Here is a 16,923-nt window from a genome sequence, read left to right on the forward strand (position 1 = left end):
GCTTGACTCTTGCCACCTCTGTGCGAAATAATAATGATTTTTTGGAACTGAGAATTAAGTCTTTCTTGCTAACCCTGGTACTAAGAATATTAATTTTCTTAACTATAACTGTAACTGAACTATAGTATACCCCAGTACTTAGCCTTATCTGTAACTTTTCGGTTTCCTGGCCGGTTAAAGTACTCGGTAGTGAAGCCACTTTATAAAATGGGAGACAGGAATAATGTTAACAATTATAGACCTATTTCTGTGCCATCGGTGTTTGCTAAAGTTATCGAGAAGGTTGTATATACAAGGTCACTAGAGCATTTAAATTCACATAATTTGCTGTCAAATGTACAGTTTGGTTTTAGAAATGGTTTAATAACTGAAAATGCTGTATTCTCTTTTCTCTGTGAGGTTTTGGACGGATAAAATAAAAGATTGCGAACGCTAGGTATTATCTTTGATTTAACGAAGGCTTTTTACTGTGTCGACCAAAAAATATTACTGCAGAAGTAGGACCATTATGGAGTAAGGGGAGTAGCTTACAATTGGTTCGCCTCTTACTTTAAGAACAGAAAGCAGAAGGTAATTCTCCGAAATATTGAGAGTGGTAGTGATGTTCAGTCCCAGTGGGGCACTGTTAAGTGGGGCGTTCCCCAAGGGTCGGTGCTGGGGCTACTGCTGTTTCTTATTTATATAAATGATATGCCTTCTAGTATTACAGGTGATTCAAAAATATTTCTGTTTGCCGATGACACCAGCTTGATAGTGAAGGATCTTGTGTGTAATATTGAAACAGTATCAAATAACGTAGTTCATGAAATAAGATCATGGCTTGTGGAAAGTAATTTGATGCTAAATCACAGTAAGACTCAGTTTTCACAGTTTCTAACTCACAATTCAACAAGAACCGATATTTCGATCAGACAGAATGGCCATATTATAAGCGAGACGGAACAGTTCAAGTTCCTAGGCGTACGGATAGATAGTAAGCTGTTGTGGAAAGCCCATATTCAGGATCTTCTTCAGAAACTAAATGCTGCTTTATTTACCATCAGAACAGTATCCGAAATAAGTGACACTTCAACACGAAAAGTAGTCTACTTCGCATATTTTCATACGCTTATGTCATATGGTTTTATTTTTTGGGGTAATTCTTCTGATTCAAAAAAGGGTATTTTGGGCTCAAAAACGGGCTGTTCGAGCTATATGTGGTGTAAGTTCGAGAACCTCTTGTCGACCCCTATTCAATAGACTGGGAATTCTGACATTGCCCTCACAGTATATATTTTTTTAATGTCGTTTGTTGTTAGCAATATTAGCCTATTCCCAAGAGTTAGCAGCTTTCATTCAGTTAATACTAGGCAGATATCCAATCTGCATAGGGAATGCACTTTCTTGACTCTTGTGCGGAAAGGAGTGCAGTATTCTGCTGCATCCATTTTCAATAAGTAACCACAAGAACTCAAAAATCTTAGCAGTAGCCCAAACTCTTGTAAGTCTAAACTGAAGAGTTTCCTCAAGGCTGACTCCTTCTATTCTGTCGAGGCGCTCCTGGAAGAGCTAGAAAATTAATCAAATTCCAGTGTTACATTGATTTTCTTTATTTAAATTTACGACTTGTCACCTGAATATGTTTTCTTATATTTCATTTTATCTGTCTCTCATATCGTGTTATAATTTCATGTATTGACTCGTTCCATGACCATGGAGACTTCTCCTTAATTTGGTCCCACGGAACAATAAATAAATAAATAAAAAATAAATAAAAGTCAAGTACATACACAGAAAAATTGTATCTAACTTCAAACTAACGTTTCATATGATAGCTAGAGATGAAAGATATGACGCGGGGAGCATGCACATGACTTACTATTTACCTCAAACTATTTACTACTTCGAGCAGGTCTGCGCACGTACTGACGCAGTTCTCACTGTTGTTGCTGGCTGGTGGCGTGGGCGTGAAACCCTTCCTGACGCTGGTGGCGCAGGGCGCGGTCCAGCTGCCCTCTGTCTACGCCGTACACATCTGCGCGGCGCGCTTTGGCCGCCGCTGGACCGGTGTGGGCTGTGCTCTGCTGGCAGGGGTCACCTGCGCGGCCGCCTTCTGCATGCTGAGGGGTAAGCCGTAGGTAGACTGTAGACTTTCCTGTGCAACCTCTGTTGTGTAGTGTAGTATTTCTCCCACGTTGTATGACATTCTGCGTTCCCTTCCTGTAGCTTGGCTGTTCTTTCGCAATCGTTGAAGCCACTCTGTAACATATCATACTTTATCGGAACCATAGCTTAAACTCATTCAATACGATATGTTTAGAACTACCATTCTGTTAGTCTCAGTCTGGTGTCGTATAGCGCATGATCTTAAACCTTTAACCAACACAAATTCAAGGAAGGAGTTCACTTCAGTGCAGCCTCTGATGCGTTGGATCCCATCCTGCTTTCTGGATATATCAATCATTGAATTCATGCACTGATTATGGAAAGTGATATGGATGAATTAGATTGACGTTACCACAATGAGCCCAGTGGGAAGAGCTCAAATATCGCTTGGTAGTAGATATATGTTGTTCACTAACTGTCAACATGTACGTTTACATTCTGACTGAAATCAAATGAAATCGTATTTATCATCAGATTTCACAAACTGAAAAAACATCGGCAGTAGAAAGAAAGTGACTAAATGAATACGTGCTTGAAACGCCCTGCTAAACCCGCAGGACAGGACAGGTAGTAGGAATTGTGGAAAGGGGCCAAAATGAGCGGCTGTCAGTTACACTGGGACTCATATAACTTTATTTTTTTGGCCAAAAATTACAGAAAAATCCTTGAACTTAGTTATCGGCTGAATAGGCCACATTACTTGACGCCTTAAGGGCACAACCTCTTTACTTGTTTTTTAAAAAAAAACGGCTAAAAGACATTCACCCTAAATTCAGACGCTAAAGAGAGTATTTAGAGGGTAGAAGGCCTCATTTTATGTTAAGTTCTACATTTGGGCTAAAGACCCAAAATCTAACACTTGAAAAGCAACAACCTTAGTTTAATTACCGCTGATGGCCAATGATTTAAGACTCAAGGTAAAACTAAATAAAAGAAACAGAATGCAGAAGGCATCTTCAATTAGGCTGAAGGCCCCAAGCAGTCTGATGCTCGAAAGACAAAGATCCTTAATATAAACACGTCTGGTAAAATCAATTTAAGCAACAAAGCCTTAAATTAGGTTTAAGGCCCCAAACAATCTAATGCTTGACAAGAAAGGAAACCTTAATTTTAAAACGGTGGAAGGCCCATGACTTAAAACACATCTAAAATAATTTTTAGTGGGCAGAAGGCCCAAGGCCTTATCTTTAAGCAATATATTAATCAGTCTGAAGGCCCAAAGTGCCTAACACCTGACAAGCAAGAAACCTTTAATTTTAAACCGTCTGGAGGCCCATGACTTAAAACAGCACTAGAAACAATTCAACTTTAATTCAAAGCCGTCTGCTATGACCCATACAAATACACACAACAGAAAATAAGAAAAGGCAATGCAACTAACACCGCACAGACGTTTCGGGGGTCGGCCATCACATGAAATACTAACCTTCACTTAGGTGAGACAGCCACTCAGCCCAACCATTCTCGATCCGACGACAACCCAACCAACAGACAGTCAACGGACCCACCGAAAAGTTAACTTGCGCTCCACTCTACCAGCACACAACCGTGAGTTCAATGCAAAACGTAAAAGTCATGGTCACCCACAACCAGGCATAAATTAAGCTGTCAAACTACACACCGTGTTGGACAGCGACAACAAGGTGAGGAGAGGACAGTGCCTGAATTTACGTCTGCGGCCGGGTAAGGTAACCGGAATGTTAACGGCCACAGGGCAGAAAATTCCGCTGGTGCACATCAATTGTAAATAACCAAATACAGTTAGACTCCACTGGACGGTGGCTAAACCATCGCTAACTCGAACACACTCGTTGTTGCTTGCGGGATTGTCCCAACAGCTAACAACGGGAACCAGACAGAACAATCTGAACGGGTAACTGGAACGTTAACGGCCACAAGGCAGAAAATTCCGCTGGTGCACTTCAATTGCAAATAACCAAATACACTTACACTCCACCGGACTGTGGCTATACCTCCGCCAACTCGGACACACATGTAGTTGCTCTCGGGAATGTTCCAACAGCCAACAACGAGAACCACACGGCACAAAGTGAACAGTCTTGCCTTTTTGATAAATTCAATCCAAACTCAGCTTTCGTGTCCAGGGTCGGTAAGCCACAGACCTCGTAGCAGTGGGGACAGCCCCACACTCTCTGGCACTGCGTAAAGACCGCCAGTGTGCCCGGCCAAATTACGCCTCGCTGCTCCACGCCGACCTACCAACCGCTCGCACACAGCACAGCTGGAAACTATAGGCACCAGACCAAAGGTAATACAAGGTATGAATATCGATACACACCGTTGCTGTTTCTCATGGAGAGAGAGAACAACTGCATAATCGTAATAACTGCAGCTAACCAAACACAGAATAGGAACCAAGATTTAAACCAACGCATAACATGAGCCCAAAATGGCTCATTTCTGGTACTCAAACACTTACAGATCGATCTGAACATGAGATTGACAACTCCAGCGATTAGAAGCTCAGCATTTCTTAAGTAATATTTTATCCACTACGCAAATATCCCACTTATGTCTTCAGTTCCAAATGTATTGAAATTTCAATTATTTTGTAGACAGTCTGGAGGTGGCACATCCTGTGTAATAAGAATGGCATTATACAGTGAGGTATAGTCTTGCAGGTGTTGCGGCGAAAATCTTAGTTGTTGAAGTGGCTGAAGATTGTGTGGGTGTAGTTGCTCAACAAATTTTAAACACATTTATTAATTACATAATGCAACAAATAAGTGAGCATAAGAAAATTATTATACAAGAAAGGTGACCAGCACCTAATCCAAGAAATACACGTCACGCCAGTCTTGTCTGATGCAGGTCCATCATGTCGATAAATATTCTGAAAGGAATCTTTGTCCATCACTCAAATTGTTCAGCCTATAACAGACAACATTTCATCTGAGAATAAAATACACATTATCTTAATATATAACAAAATAATCCAACGTAGTAAAATTCTTGCTCCTCAGACAGACTTAGATTTACAATAACACAAAACACTGACTGCAATAAGCAACTCTCCCGCTGAAAACGAGTTGCAATTAATGCTACGCAAAGCCAAATAGCTGAACAGACACCATTCCACTAATTAACAACAAACAATAGACAATAGAGAATTAGAACACATGGAGACCACATGAAGTGGACCAGTAATTCGAACTAGGCCTGCTGTTATGTATCGGAAAATAAGTCAGTTAAACAAATTCGAAAAAAGTGAGGTACGCTCTGTGATACAGTTCACCTAGAATATTTTACTGAAACCTATTTTCCATTGCAGTAATAGGCATTGCAGTGGCCCCGTCTTAATGATTACACAACAGTAACACACAAACGCTGAAACAGAACCAGACACAGTCGCCTGCACATCGTTGTTCTTTTTTTCCAACCACAGCCAGTACACCACTCCTCTAGCTCAACACTGATAAAGAGCTCATAGCACATCTCAGCTTGTGTCTCGTCAGCACCACTTTCCCTGCTGCCAGAACAGGAGTTGATGCCTCGTATTTTAATAAGTCCCATCTGACTATAGCCCATACATTTTTACTTTTTTGTTTCATTGGCCACTTCCTTTCAGTCTATTATCAACATAAAAGAAGAGACTGAATGTTGCACATGAGTTGGCACGAACGTATAACATGTATGATTTGGGTACTTTCAAATGTGTTAGTTGTAACCTTATGATATTTAAGAGTGAAAAAATTGGACTTAGAATACCTACATAGTGAAATGTCCTAACAAAGAGAGAAAAGAAAAGCTCTACGTGCTATCATTTAGCCATCTGGTGGACAGATATCTGTTTACCCGGAATCCAGAAAGTATCGGCTACTGGTCCATTACCCTTTTCTGGACTTCACTACATCACACAGCAATACACTAAACAACATTACAATATATTACTGTACTTGGTATCAGAACCAAGCTGCATATCTGTCTGTATGGTTAGCCCCAGGTGCACTGACATATGATTCACAGGGGCTGTACTGCTGAACCATATAAGGCGCAGAGATTGCGAGATGGCTTCAGGGTCTCACGAAGTCCTTCCAGCTCTTTCCAAAGGCTCGTCTTCCCACTGCTTCCTGAACATTAAGTGGATGTCAGGCGGTGGCGCGTCTCATCATAATGTATGGTCTATTCCTCGTTATCTCCCAGTCATGTAGGCTTGTAGTTCATTTTATATGTCATTTTATATGTCTGCGAGTTCAGGTTGTGCCACAGTTCGTTATTCCTTATTATACAACGAAGAGCTAAAGAAACTTGTACACGTGCCTAATATTGTGTAGGGCCCCTACGAGCACGCAGCAGTGCCGCAACACGATGTGGCATGGACTTGAAAATGTCTCAAGTAGTGCTGCGGGGATTGACACAATGATCGTTCAAATATGTCCATAAATCAGTCCGAGGGGGTGCTGCAAGGCATCCCAAATATGTTGAATAATGCTCATGTCTGGGGAGCGTGGAGGCCAATGGAAGTTTTTGAACTCAGAAGAGTGTTCCTAGAGCCACTCTGTAGCAATTCTGGACGTGTGGGGTGTCGCATTGTCCTGCTGGAATTGCCCAAGTCCGTCGGAATGCACAATGGACACGAATGGATGCAGTTGATTCAACAGGATACTTACGTACGTGTTACCTGTCACAGTCGTATCTAGACGTATCAGGGTACCCACATCCCTCCAACTGCACGTGTCCGACACCGTTATAGAACCTCCACCTGCTTGAACTATCCCATGCTGACATCCAGGGTCCATGGATTCATGAGGTTGTCTCCATACCCGTACACGTCCTTCCGCTCGATACAGTTCGAAACGAGGCTGGTCCAACTAGGCAACTTGTTTCCAGTCATCAACAGTCCAATGTAGGTGTTGATGGGCCCAGGTGAAGCGTAAAGCTTTGTGTCGTGCAGTCATAGAAGTTACAAGACTGGGCCTCCAGCTCCGAAAGCACATATCGATGATATTCCGTATAACGGTTCGCATGCTGACACTTTCTGATGGCCCAGCATTGAAATTTGCAGCAATTTGCGGAAAGGTTGCACTTCTGCCACGTTGAACGATTCTCTCCAGTCGTCGTTGTTCCTGTTCTTGCAGGATCTGTTTTCGCCCGCAACGATGTCGGAGATTAGATGTATTACCGGATTCCTCATATTCACGGTACACTCGTGAAATGGTTTGTAAGAGAAAAGCCAACTTCATTGTTACCGTGGAGATAGTGTGTCCCATCGCTCATGCGCCGCCTATAGCACTACGTTGAATCTTACCTAAATCATGATAACCTGCAATTGTATTAGCAGTAACCGATCTAACAACTACGCCAGACGGTTGTTGTCTTGTGTAGGTGTTGCCGACCGCAGTGCCATGTTCTGCCTGTTTACATATCTCTGTATTTGAATACGCAAGCCCATACTAGTTTCTTTGGCGCTTCTCTGTATTACACAGTGCTGTACTAGTTCCTGATCTGGTTTGTAACAACTTGTGTATTGGCACTCTTCCAGACAATGCGTTGCAGGATGCCGATCGATCCACATTCACAAGTGTCTGTGGTGCGATGTCGTACTTTTAAGTAGCTGGGATACGGACCACGACCTGACAGGTAGCGTACAGAGCCCTTGGTTAGAACGTAGTATGTCATTCTTATTTCATTTACGTGACTTGAAACGTCTTTGTGTTTACTTAAACTGCAGAGTGTAACTGAACTTACTGTACCGATACTTATTTTTATCATTTTAGCACTGACCTACGGAATTTTCCCTGACAAAATCAACACAAACTTAACCTATATATTTAATACCCACAATACACAAGCCCAATGAAATCTGCCTGCTCTCAAATGACAACATAACTTCAAACAATTAACAGAAAAGAATGGCCGTGAATTTGAAGAAATCTTAACAATAACCCATACTTTTCGTAAGTCACTTACTTCACAGAAAATCTTCATAACACGAATTACAATTACATCAAGCAGCAACCACAGCCATTTAGATAAAAGGATTCTAACTACTATAGGCTCGAACTTCTAGTAGGCATATGGATAGCACAAGAAAGATTCTGTTGAAGGGCAAACCATGTATTTAGCAGATTTTACCATATTCATGTGACATCCATGTTTTAAAATTATATAGTCGTCAATAATTCCATTACCCAAACCGTTACCAACTATATCCAGCATCAATTTACAATAATATGCCTGAACGACCATTAAGGAAAAGACTTGCTATGCACCATTTCAAGAAAGTAGGGTGTGGACTATCGTCATACATGGCTGAAGAAGCAGAATGGAAATTAGTTGCCTATATAAAGAAACTGCAATCCTGTGGCTTTGCTCCCGAACCATCAGACGTCAGGCCAATAGCTTTCAATTTAGCTGATCAGATGGGACTGAGAAACAAATTCAACAAGGAAAAGAAGCTTTTAGAACGCAATGAGGGTTTAAGCATCAGAAAAACGAGAGGGCTTTCTGTAGCCAGAGTGACTGGATTGAAAAAGTCCAAGTCGTTTCTTACTTTGATCTGTCAGCACAAACGCTGACCGAAAATGGGATTTTGGATAGACCAGGTAGTATCTACAACGTAGACGAAACTGGTCTACATGAGCATGGGATGGTTGTTGCGGCAAAAGGAAGTAGAGATGCCCATGTCATTACTTCTGCTGAAAGAGGAGAGACAATAACAGTTTTGGCATGCTGTGACGGCGAGGGAAATTTCTTATTACCTTACTGCATTTTCAAAGGAGTGAATAAAAAAGAAGACGCTGAAGACAACATGCCTCCAGTTGTTTTCATGAGGAGAGAATCTGCTTATGTCTACTGATATTTTCATGAATTGGTTCAAAAACCATTTCCTTCCTAGAAAAGTGCCTGGCCCTGCTCTTTCTCTGCCAGATTGCCATGACTCTCTCATGAATTGTGTCAACCTCTTGGATATAGCTGTTGAAAATGAAGTGTCGATAATTTGTTTGCCTATCCACACGACACACTTTTTACAGCCAGTAGACCGATCATTTTTCATGCCACTGAAATCCTACTTTAAAGAGGTTTGTCATTCATGGATTGTAGGTAATGCAAGCAAAGACAGAAGAATTTAAAGGCAGCACTTTGGAGAGTTGCTCTTCAAACCATGGACTCGTGCTGCCACTGTCCAGATTGGTGTATCCGGATTTAGAGCTAATCGAATTATCCCGCTTGACAGAGCAGTAATTCCAAACCATGCCTTTGTTTCAGACATTAATAATTCTGAACTACCAACTACTGCACATTTCTCTAATGATCTGACTCCAGATTAGCCATAAACATCAAGGTCTGAAACAAATGTGTTAAGAGAACACCGTCCTACCTGCAAACCTTGCACAAATTTGGCTACTCATCGACCAACTGATCAAGGCAGCTGCTGTGTCAATGACAACTCAGTGACACCTCATGGTAAGCCTCCATCACAACTGCTGGAAAAGGTTTCACCTGTTCCTGTACTGCCTCAGAGAAATCAATCCAAAAGAAAGCAATCAGCAACAAATATAACATCCGCCGACTTTATAGCAACGAAAAGAAAGAAAAATCTCCGAAAGAAAGAAGAAAGGAATAGCTCTTGCCCACAAAAATGTAGCAGTTAAAAGAAATCAAATCCCCAACACCAGAGGGAAAAAACCGCCAAAGAAGCGTCTGTTTGAGGACTAAGTCTCAGAAGATGATGTTGATTTTCCCCACACGGTAGTTCCTCCGATGAATTAAATTTCGAAGAAAATGAATGTTAAGAGTGCCTTGAACTTCAATAAGATACAAAGTCTACCCCTGACTGGTTCAGTATGTAGGATGTTCTAGGTGGCTTCATGAATCGTGCACTCTCTATGAGAACATGTGTCGTTTATGTGGACGACTTAAAAATAAACCTGAAAAACAAAAATCAAAGTGATTGTCATTTTCAATGTATTTTGTCATTGGCCATCTGTCCCTCCCTTCTGCGGCATCTTGCCGCCACTTACTAATTAATTGAAATTTAGAATCCTTTGTACATCATAAGAATGTTCCTTTGTTATAAAGTTTTCTGTAATGCGCTGGTATATCTAATAAATTACAATGTTCGGACCATCAATCTTGCCTAATTTTATTGCGATTTAAGTGTTTATATGTTGATAAAAGTAAATTTAAAAAAACAATGTGCTGCTGCTGTCCCGCCTTTACCTTACAGTCTGTAGCCCAACTACCATACCAACATATAAACAGGCTACTTACATATTGAGCCGTGCGCGTTGGCTTCTCTATCAGAGTAATGCTTCTCTGGTTATCGATGGTCGTCCTTAGTTTAGTCTTCTGATGATAGATGCTGGTCTGAGGGTCTTTGACGGGAAGACTGTTAAATCGCGCGAGGCGTGTCGGTTGCTCTCGAGTCCTTCAAGCTTTTTCCGTCGTGGTGCGAAGAAAGTCCGCGAAGTGGCGGGCCACGCCCCTGCTAGCAGAGGCAGAGAGCGAGCGCACGGTGCCCTGAGGGGTGTGTTGTCTGCTGTGCTTGCGCGGAGCCGGTGTGGTCGCCGAGTGCGAGTCCGATCAGAGTGCTGTAATCGAGTCTGAGGGACCAATTTGCACTGTGTTCACTTCTTTTGTTGGTTTGGATGCTACGCGGCTGTTTAAAACATTTATGCGTCCCACAGCCTGGTTACAGTAGAAGTACGAGTACAGTTGCGCTATTATATGCTGTATTGGGAAGGGATTGCACTACTGAACGCATACGTTACGAAACAGGTTGGTATTTTAAGTGATTTGATATTACCAATTTCCCACATTTCACTATTTATGTTTCTTTCTCCCCCTAAAAAAAATCTTAAATTCAGTTGGCTATAATTTAGTACAAAGTTCATGCATTAAAAAAACCTACAATGTTCTATTGTTGCTGATTTGCTGTACTTTACATATGTAGTGCTTCAAAGTGAGTTCCTCTTTACTCAACAATTACGTAAAGGTTATCTATGTGGAAGATCACTGTACTTTTTGTAATTCTGGTCCGGTTAAGTGGGCTGTGATTGTTGCTTCTCGTAAACCGAGGAGGTGTTAGTGACTAGCTGTCGACTCACTGGGAGCTTGCGGAGTGCGAGTAACTGGCTCAAACTGTTTGCACTCCTTTTGATGCGGAATTGTTTCATAAAATCGAGCGCTGTTGCTCGTAGTAGCCAAATAGTTACTTCTTACTTGAAGTGTCTGGAAAGCACTCAGACTGTTGATTTGTTAAGCTGTTATGAGAGAGAGCATTCATCTTTTGGCTTAATTTAGAGACGGTTAAATTAAAGGTTAAAATTAATTTGGATTTGGGGTTTTAATAACAAGGAATAATTCAAATAATTGTAATTGCTTTTCATTGCGATGTTTCTGTGTGTGTGGATGGGGGGGGGGGGGGGGCAAAGAGGATGCTTGCGTACGTTTGTTGGCGTTATGAAACATGTTAATTAAGCGCTGTGTCTCCTTGGCTATGAATGGCACTAATAGGTCTATGTTACAGATGTCACAAGCTACTGTAAGCAGACGCCCCAAGAGACCGACTATTGTAAGGAAAAAGGGCAGCATGTTCACCGAAGGACCTATTGTTGGTAAAACTAGCACCAATATTGTGGCACCACGGTCAACCTTCCCCCCCCCCCCCCCCCCCCCCTAAAGTTGTCAGCCGGCTCGCAAAAAATGTATCTGTTGTTTAATTGATTGTCTTGCGTAATTTCTCGAGCCAACCGCTTGCTAATTGGTGAGTTGTAATTATTTGTTTTAAGGAGGAGAAGGCATACTTAAAGATTGTTGGGATTCTTTCTACACATTGTTCATTTTCTATATTACTCTACTGTAAGCAGTCGGATTTGTAAATCTATGTTCCTCAACGCTGGTTATCAGAGTTAGCTTAAAGTTTTCAGAACTGACCGTCTGTGTTCTGAAGAGACAAACAATAAATCTGTTTTCAAGTATGTTTGTAAAATGGATTTGCACCTTACCATTCCCCTCCCGTTTCTACCATTTGAGTTAGGAGGGAACTGGTTGTTTCTTATACCTGTGTTTTCCCAGTACCAAATGTCTTGGCATATTCTATTAATGTGTGCTTTCATTTCCTAATTCGATACGGCTCTTGTGCTCAGTACCTCCTGTAACTTATCAAAACCATTGTTCACCTCTTTTGCTTAGTGCTGTGTCTAGAGGTAGAAAACCCAAATCACCAGCGGCGCCTCAGTTGGTGTTGTTTTTATATCCGCCTGTCAGGCGCAAGTGTGCACTTCTTTGTGCTCGCCGTAGAGCCTATGCTGTCCTTACTTTTCTGGATGTGTGAGCCCAACACTCGACCAGTAGCACACAATAGCAAGCAAGATTGCGTTTGGTATGTTCTTCTGCCACTTAGTGGCAGCTAAATAGTTTTCCAGCCTATTGTTGCTATGTTATTTGGAATTTCGATGCTTCTATGCTAGACAATTTCTACATGTGCATGAATATTCTGCTTTTCTTAAATGGTAATTCCAATATACCTAAATACTGCTTTTCTTTTCCAGCGTTGGTCAATTATTCTGATTTCGGGATTTGTCATTCTTGATAATGTTCATTTTAGTAACACATGAACTGCTTCATAAGATGCTATAGCTAATTTCTCTTTCACGAACCAGTTATTCCGGCTTTCAAGAGCTACCCCAGTATTTTCTTCTATTTTAGCATGTGTATTAGCAAATACTATAATTAGCATATCGTCAGCGTAAACGATGCTGCCTCTAGCGTTTCTTATACTCTGAAGCTGGTTGAGTTATGACACTATTCCAACATCCCATAGCTCTGGACCACATACAGAGCCCTGTGGTGAGTATTTTAGTGTGTCTTTCACAATTTTCACTACAGTACATTCTAACTGCTCGTGCCTTTCTGTGCAGTAATCTAGCAGACTGATACAGAGACATCTGTGATAGTCCATCTGTTTCACTCTCCTGAAAAGAGCAGAGTGCCAAAAATTATCAAATGCCCCAGCTACATCATTCGTTATGGCTTTAACATACGTGTCATCCGACGTGTTTCCCATATTCATTGCATGATTTCTCCCATCCTCTGTAGATTTCCCTTACCTGAAACGGTACTGCTAGGGGTTCATGCCTACTAACTTTCTGTGGTCCCTCAGGAGGCGGCGCACAAAGTTACCTTTTCTTTGGCTAGATCATTCACCGAAGTAACGGGGCTGTAAGTTTTCGGTTCTTTTGGGTCTGGCCTTCCCCTTTGTTTAGTACAATAAGACTGGAGCTTTTCTAGATCCTGGGCACCTGACCCTGCAAAAGACATTCTTTTAATAACACTGTTGTATATGGCACAATTTGGTCCAAAAGCTGATGCAACACCTCCGCCAGTATTGTATCATGTCCTGGTGCTTTCCTTTTTTTACATTCATTATTACCATTCTCACTTCCTCCAGGGAAAATGGAAACAGAACACTGTTAGTCACATTCAGAACTAGTAATTCAGGGCGAAGATGCTAATGGTAGTCAGACTTCTTTTGTTGTGTTGTCCAGTAACAAAGTTCTGAGTAGCAATTGCCAAGATGACTCCGAGACTTTCGTCATTGTGTCGTCGGATACTCTCAGGGGTGGCGCAGACTCCATCAGGCTGACACCACTGATTGCCGATTGAACATGCTGCTCCGTCTTCGCAACTGACTTTTCCTCAATTACTCGCTTGTTGTGCTTCCCCTACGGCTTTCTACAGACTCTGTGTGTCTCTTAGCTTCCATGATCCATGATGACAGTGATCACCCAGTCCTCCAGACACACGGAGTCACTAACATTACCTTCCCCCAGCCACCCTCCATCTACATTCTCAGGAGCAGACAACTCCCTGCACCTGCCGATTTGGGCAGTGAAGAAGGTCAAATGGCACGGAATCCATGGCGCCGTACTGTATGCAGCCTTCTCACACCGTTCCTGTCGAAGGCCCCCTGCTCTGTCTCTGAACTGTTAATGATTATGTGCGGAACACCAGATCGCTCAGAGTCTTCACGGCTGTCGCTCGCAGCCAATCCTCACATTGTCGTGCTTGGCTACTGTACAAAGCTATGCACGCTCTGTTCGAACAGGAACGAATCATCAGTACTGCTGCTAAACTGCTAAGTAGGGCAATAATTCAGCTGCGCTCTCCGTTTCATGGCGGACCTATAAATCGCTGTTTTGCTTGACGAAATCTGTATTACGTCAACATAAATCTCTTGTTTGAAAAATATTTTTTTCTTTAATGCTGCTTCTCTTAAGAGATTTTCATGATTCACGAAGTATGAAATGAATTGCTCTCTCGGATGCTTTGGTTAAAACATTTCATGAGCACTGTTTTCTCAAATCCTCCACTGACTAGTTCCAGTGGCTGTTCAGGCCTTAATCAAGAAACCATCTATGACGCCAGAGTTTCTAAAACACTGACATCTCTGTCCAGTAGTGGTAAGAGGTGTTTCAATGATAAGAGTTCGAGAAAGTAGATAAGTAGATTAAAACTAGTGGACATCTCTCTGTATGTCTCTTAATAAAGTCTTAAAAGCTCAAACGTTGTTATGTCCCTTTGTCGACCTGCTAGCGTGATCATACGCAATGCTGTATGAAACATAAACTAAAAATGAAGTCGACACTAAAAACTCTCGAAAACAAAAAATCAAAAAAATACCTATTGTTCCTGTTGTATAAGTAGTAATATTATGGTCTTAGCGACGTCCCGGCGGTGAAACGCTAAACAAATTTAAAAAATGACACTTTAAAACAGCAGTTACCCTTTTTAGAAGTATATACTTTCACTACTGCTGGGTATAAGCCTCTTTTGAGTTTTTGTGTGTCCATCTCTAGCCGGCCGTGGTGGCCGTGCGGTTCTAGGCACTGCAGTCCGCAACCGCGGGACTGCTATGGTCGCATGTTCGAATCCTGCCTCAGGCATGGATGTGTGAGATGTCCTTAGGTTAGTTAGGTTTAAGGGTTCTAAGTTCTAGGGGACTGATGACCTAAGATGTTAAGTCCCATAGTGCTCAGAGCCTTTGAACCATTTTTTTTGTCCATCTCTCCGACTGGAGGTTTGAGAGACTTCAGCCGTTCACTTATGTAATGAAATGAAACACCTACAGCTGTGCGTTCGACATTATTTATTATGATGCTAACAGTTTCTATGATTCAATTCATCATCTTCAGGCCGTAGCAGACACTGAGGGTGTTCACTCTAATCATATACACGATTCCATCAGTGATAAACAACATCTGTGAAATGGTTTCAGTACACTGTAACAACGATGTTGTGTCATGGAGAAAGTCCACAGAAACCAGTTCATAGAATTTTGCCACTGATGGCCAGTTAAGGTCTGAAGATTGTCCACTGAATCACAGAAACTGGTAACCATATAATAAATGGCATCGAAATGGAGGTTGTAGGTGTTCCATTTTATTACATCTTCTGTTTGACGTCATCTCTTCCAGTAGTGCGCATCCCGCATCCAAACCTCAAAGTAGCTAGTGAACTAACAACTACTTATTATGCGAAACATGAACACTAATCTGTCTTTAACTAACCCAACATTGTTTAAGAATTGTTACTTATTTATTTTACATCATATTTTTATATAATTACGTGTGAACTTAGATCGTGCATTAATCTGTCTTACAAGGACAACGTCCCGCAGTGACTTGATAGTGGTGTAATAACACACGCTTCAAACCACGAACGCGAGTCGGCCGGTGTGTAGCGAGCTTTGAAAAGCGGTGGTGGGGGGGGGGGGGGGGGGGGCTGACCAAATGTGGCGACTCGAACGGACAGTCGCAGGAGGGCACGCGTCGTTGGCGGTTGTGTCTTTATTCCGAAACAGATTAAGTAAGACTTTAAATCTCTAGATCTCACTCTTACGATAGTAGACGACAAAGTTAGCTTCACTATCTTCCGCAAGGAGAACAGTTCTGATCAAATTACTCCATTCACATCAGTACACCCGCATTCTCGTAAGATGGCCTGTTTTCAATCAGCTATTCATAGAACCACCTTTTTTCTGAAAATCTCAATTCTGAAATCAATCTGATTAGAACTGTGGCTGCCAATAACGGCTACGCTCCCTCTGTAGCAGATAGTACTTTTGGTAGGAAAACTGATAAGACAGTCACCACCCTAGGCGTTTTTAATATTGAACCTAATGACAAGAAAAATTATTTCTCTATACCATTGCTCGACCCAGTTACCTACAGGATACAGCGTTTACTTCAAAATAAATATAGCTTTGGAGAAGCCTTCTCCAGTAATAATTATTTAAAAAGTAACATCTTACATACCTTGAAATCTACTCTTTCCCCTCTGCATAATTCTGATGTCTATAAAATTATTTGTGGCAATTGTCCTGCCTGTTCCATAGGCCAAACAGGCCGAGCTATTTCGAAAAGATTCAGGGAATACCTTCTGGGCAAAAAAGACACCTATGTTCACAATTCAACTTTCGCTGGCCATTTGTTAATCACAGGACATATTCCTAAAGATGTAAAAGACGACCAGCTCTTGCACAGGGAGTTAAAAGGCTTTACTCTTAACATCTAAGAAGAGATTTTTAAACACCTGTCTATGAAGGACGCTCTCACATTGAACGAACAGTTGCAATTACGCAACAAAATCTCTTTTCAAGGTTTTGTTGTTGTTGTTGTGGTCTTCAGTCCTGAGACTGGTTTGATGCAGCTCTCCATGCTACTCTATCCTGTGCAAGCTTCTTCATCTCCCAGTACCTACTGCAAACTACATCCTTCTGAATCTGCTTAGTGTATTCATCTCTTGGTCTCC

The 16,923-nt window shown here is 41.7% G+C and overlaps 1 protein-coding gene across 1 annotated transcript in view; it reads left to right on the forward strand.

Moving 5' to 3' along the window:
• The window catches only part of LOC126474786 (solute carrier family 22 member 13-like), a 77,973-nt gene that overhangs the window by 23,910 nt on the left and 37,140 nt on the right, over window positions 1-16,923 (forward strand). The window contains exon 2 of the mRNA XM_050102262.1: window positions 1,892-2,106. Within this exon, the coding sequence (XP_049958219.1) occupies window positions 1,892-2,106 (215 nt within the window). The remainder of the gene's footprint in view (window positions 1-1,891; window positions 2,107-16,923) is intronic.

Source organism: Schistocerca serialis, chromosome 4 (genome assembly GCF_023864345.2).
Source record: "Schistocerca serialis cubense isolate TAMUIC-IGC-003099 chromosome 4, iqSchSeri2.2, whole genome shotgun sequence".
In the NCBI taxonomy this organism is placed as follows: domain Eukaryota; kingdom Metazoa; phylum Arthropoda; class Insecta; order Orthoptera; family Acrididae; genus Schistocerca; species Schistocerca serialis.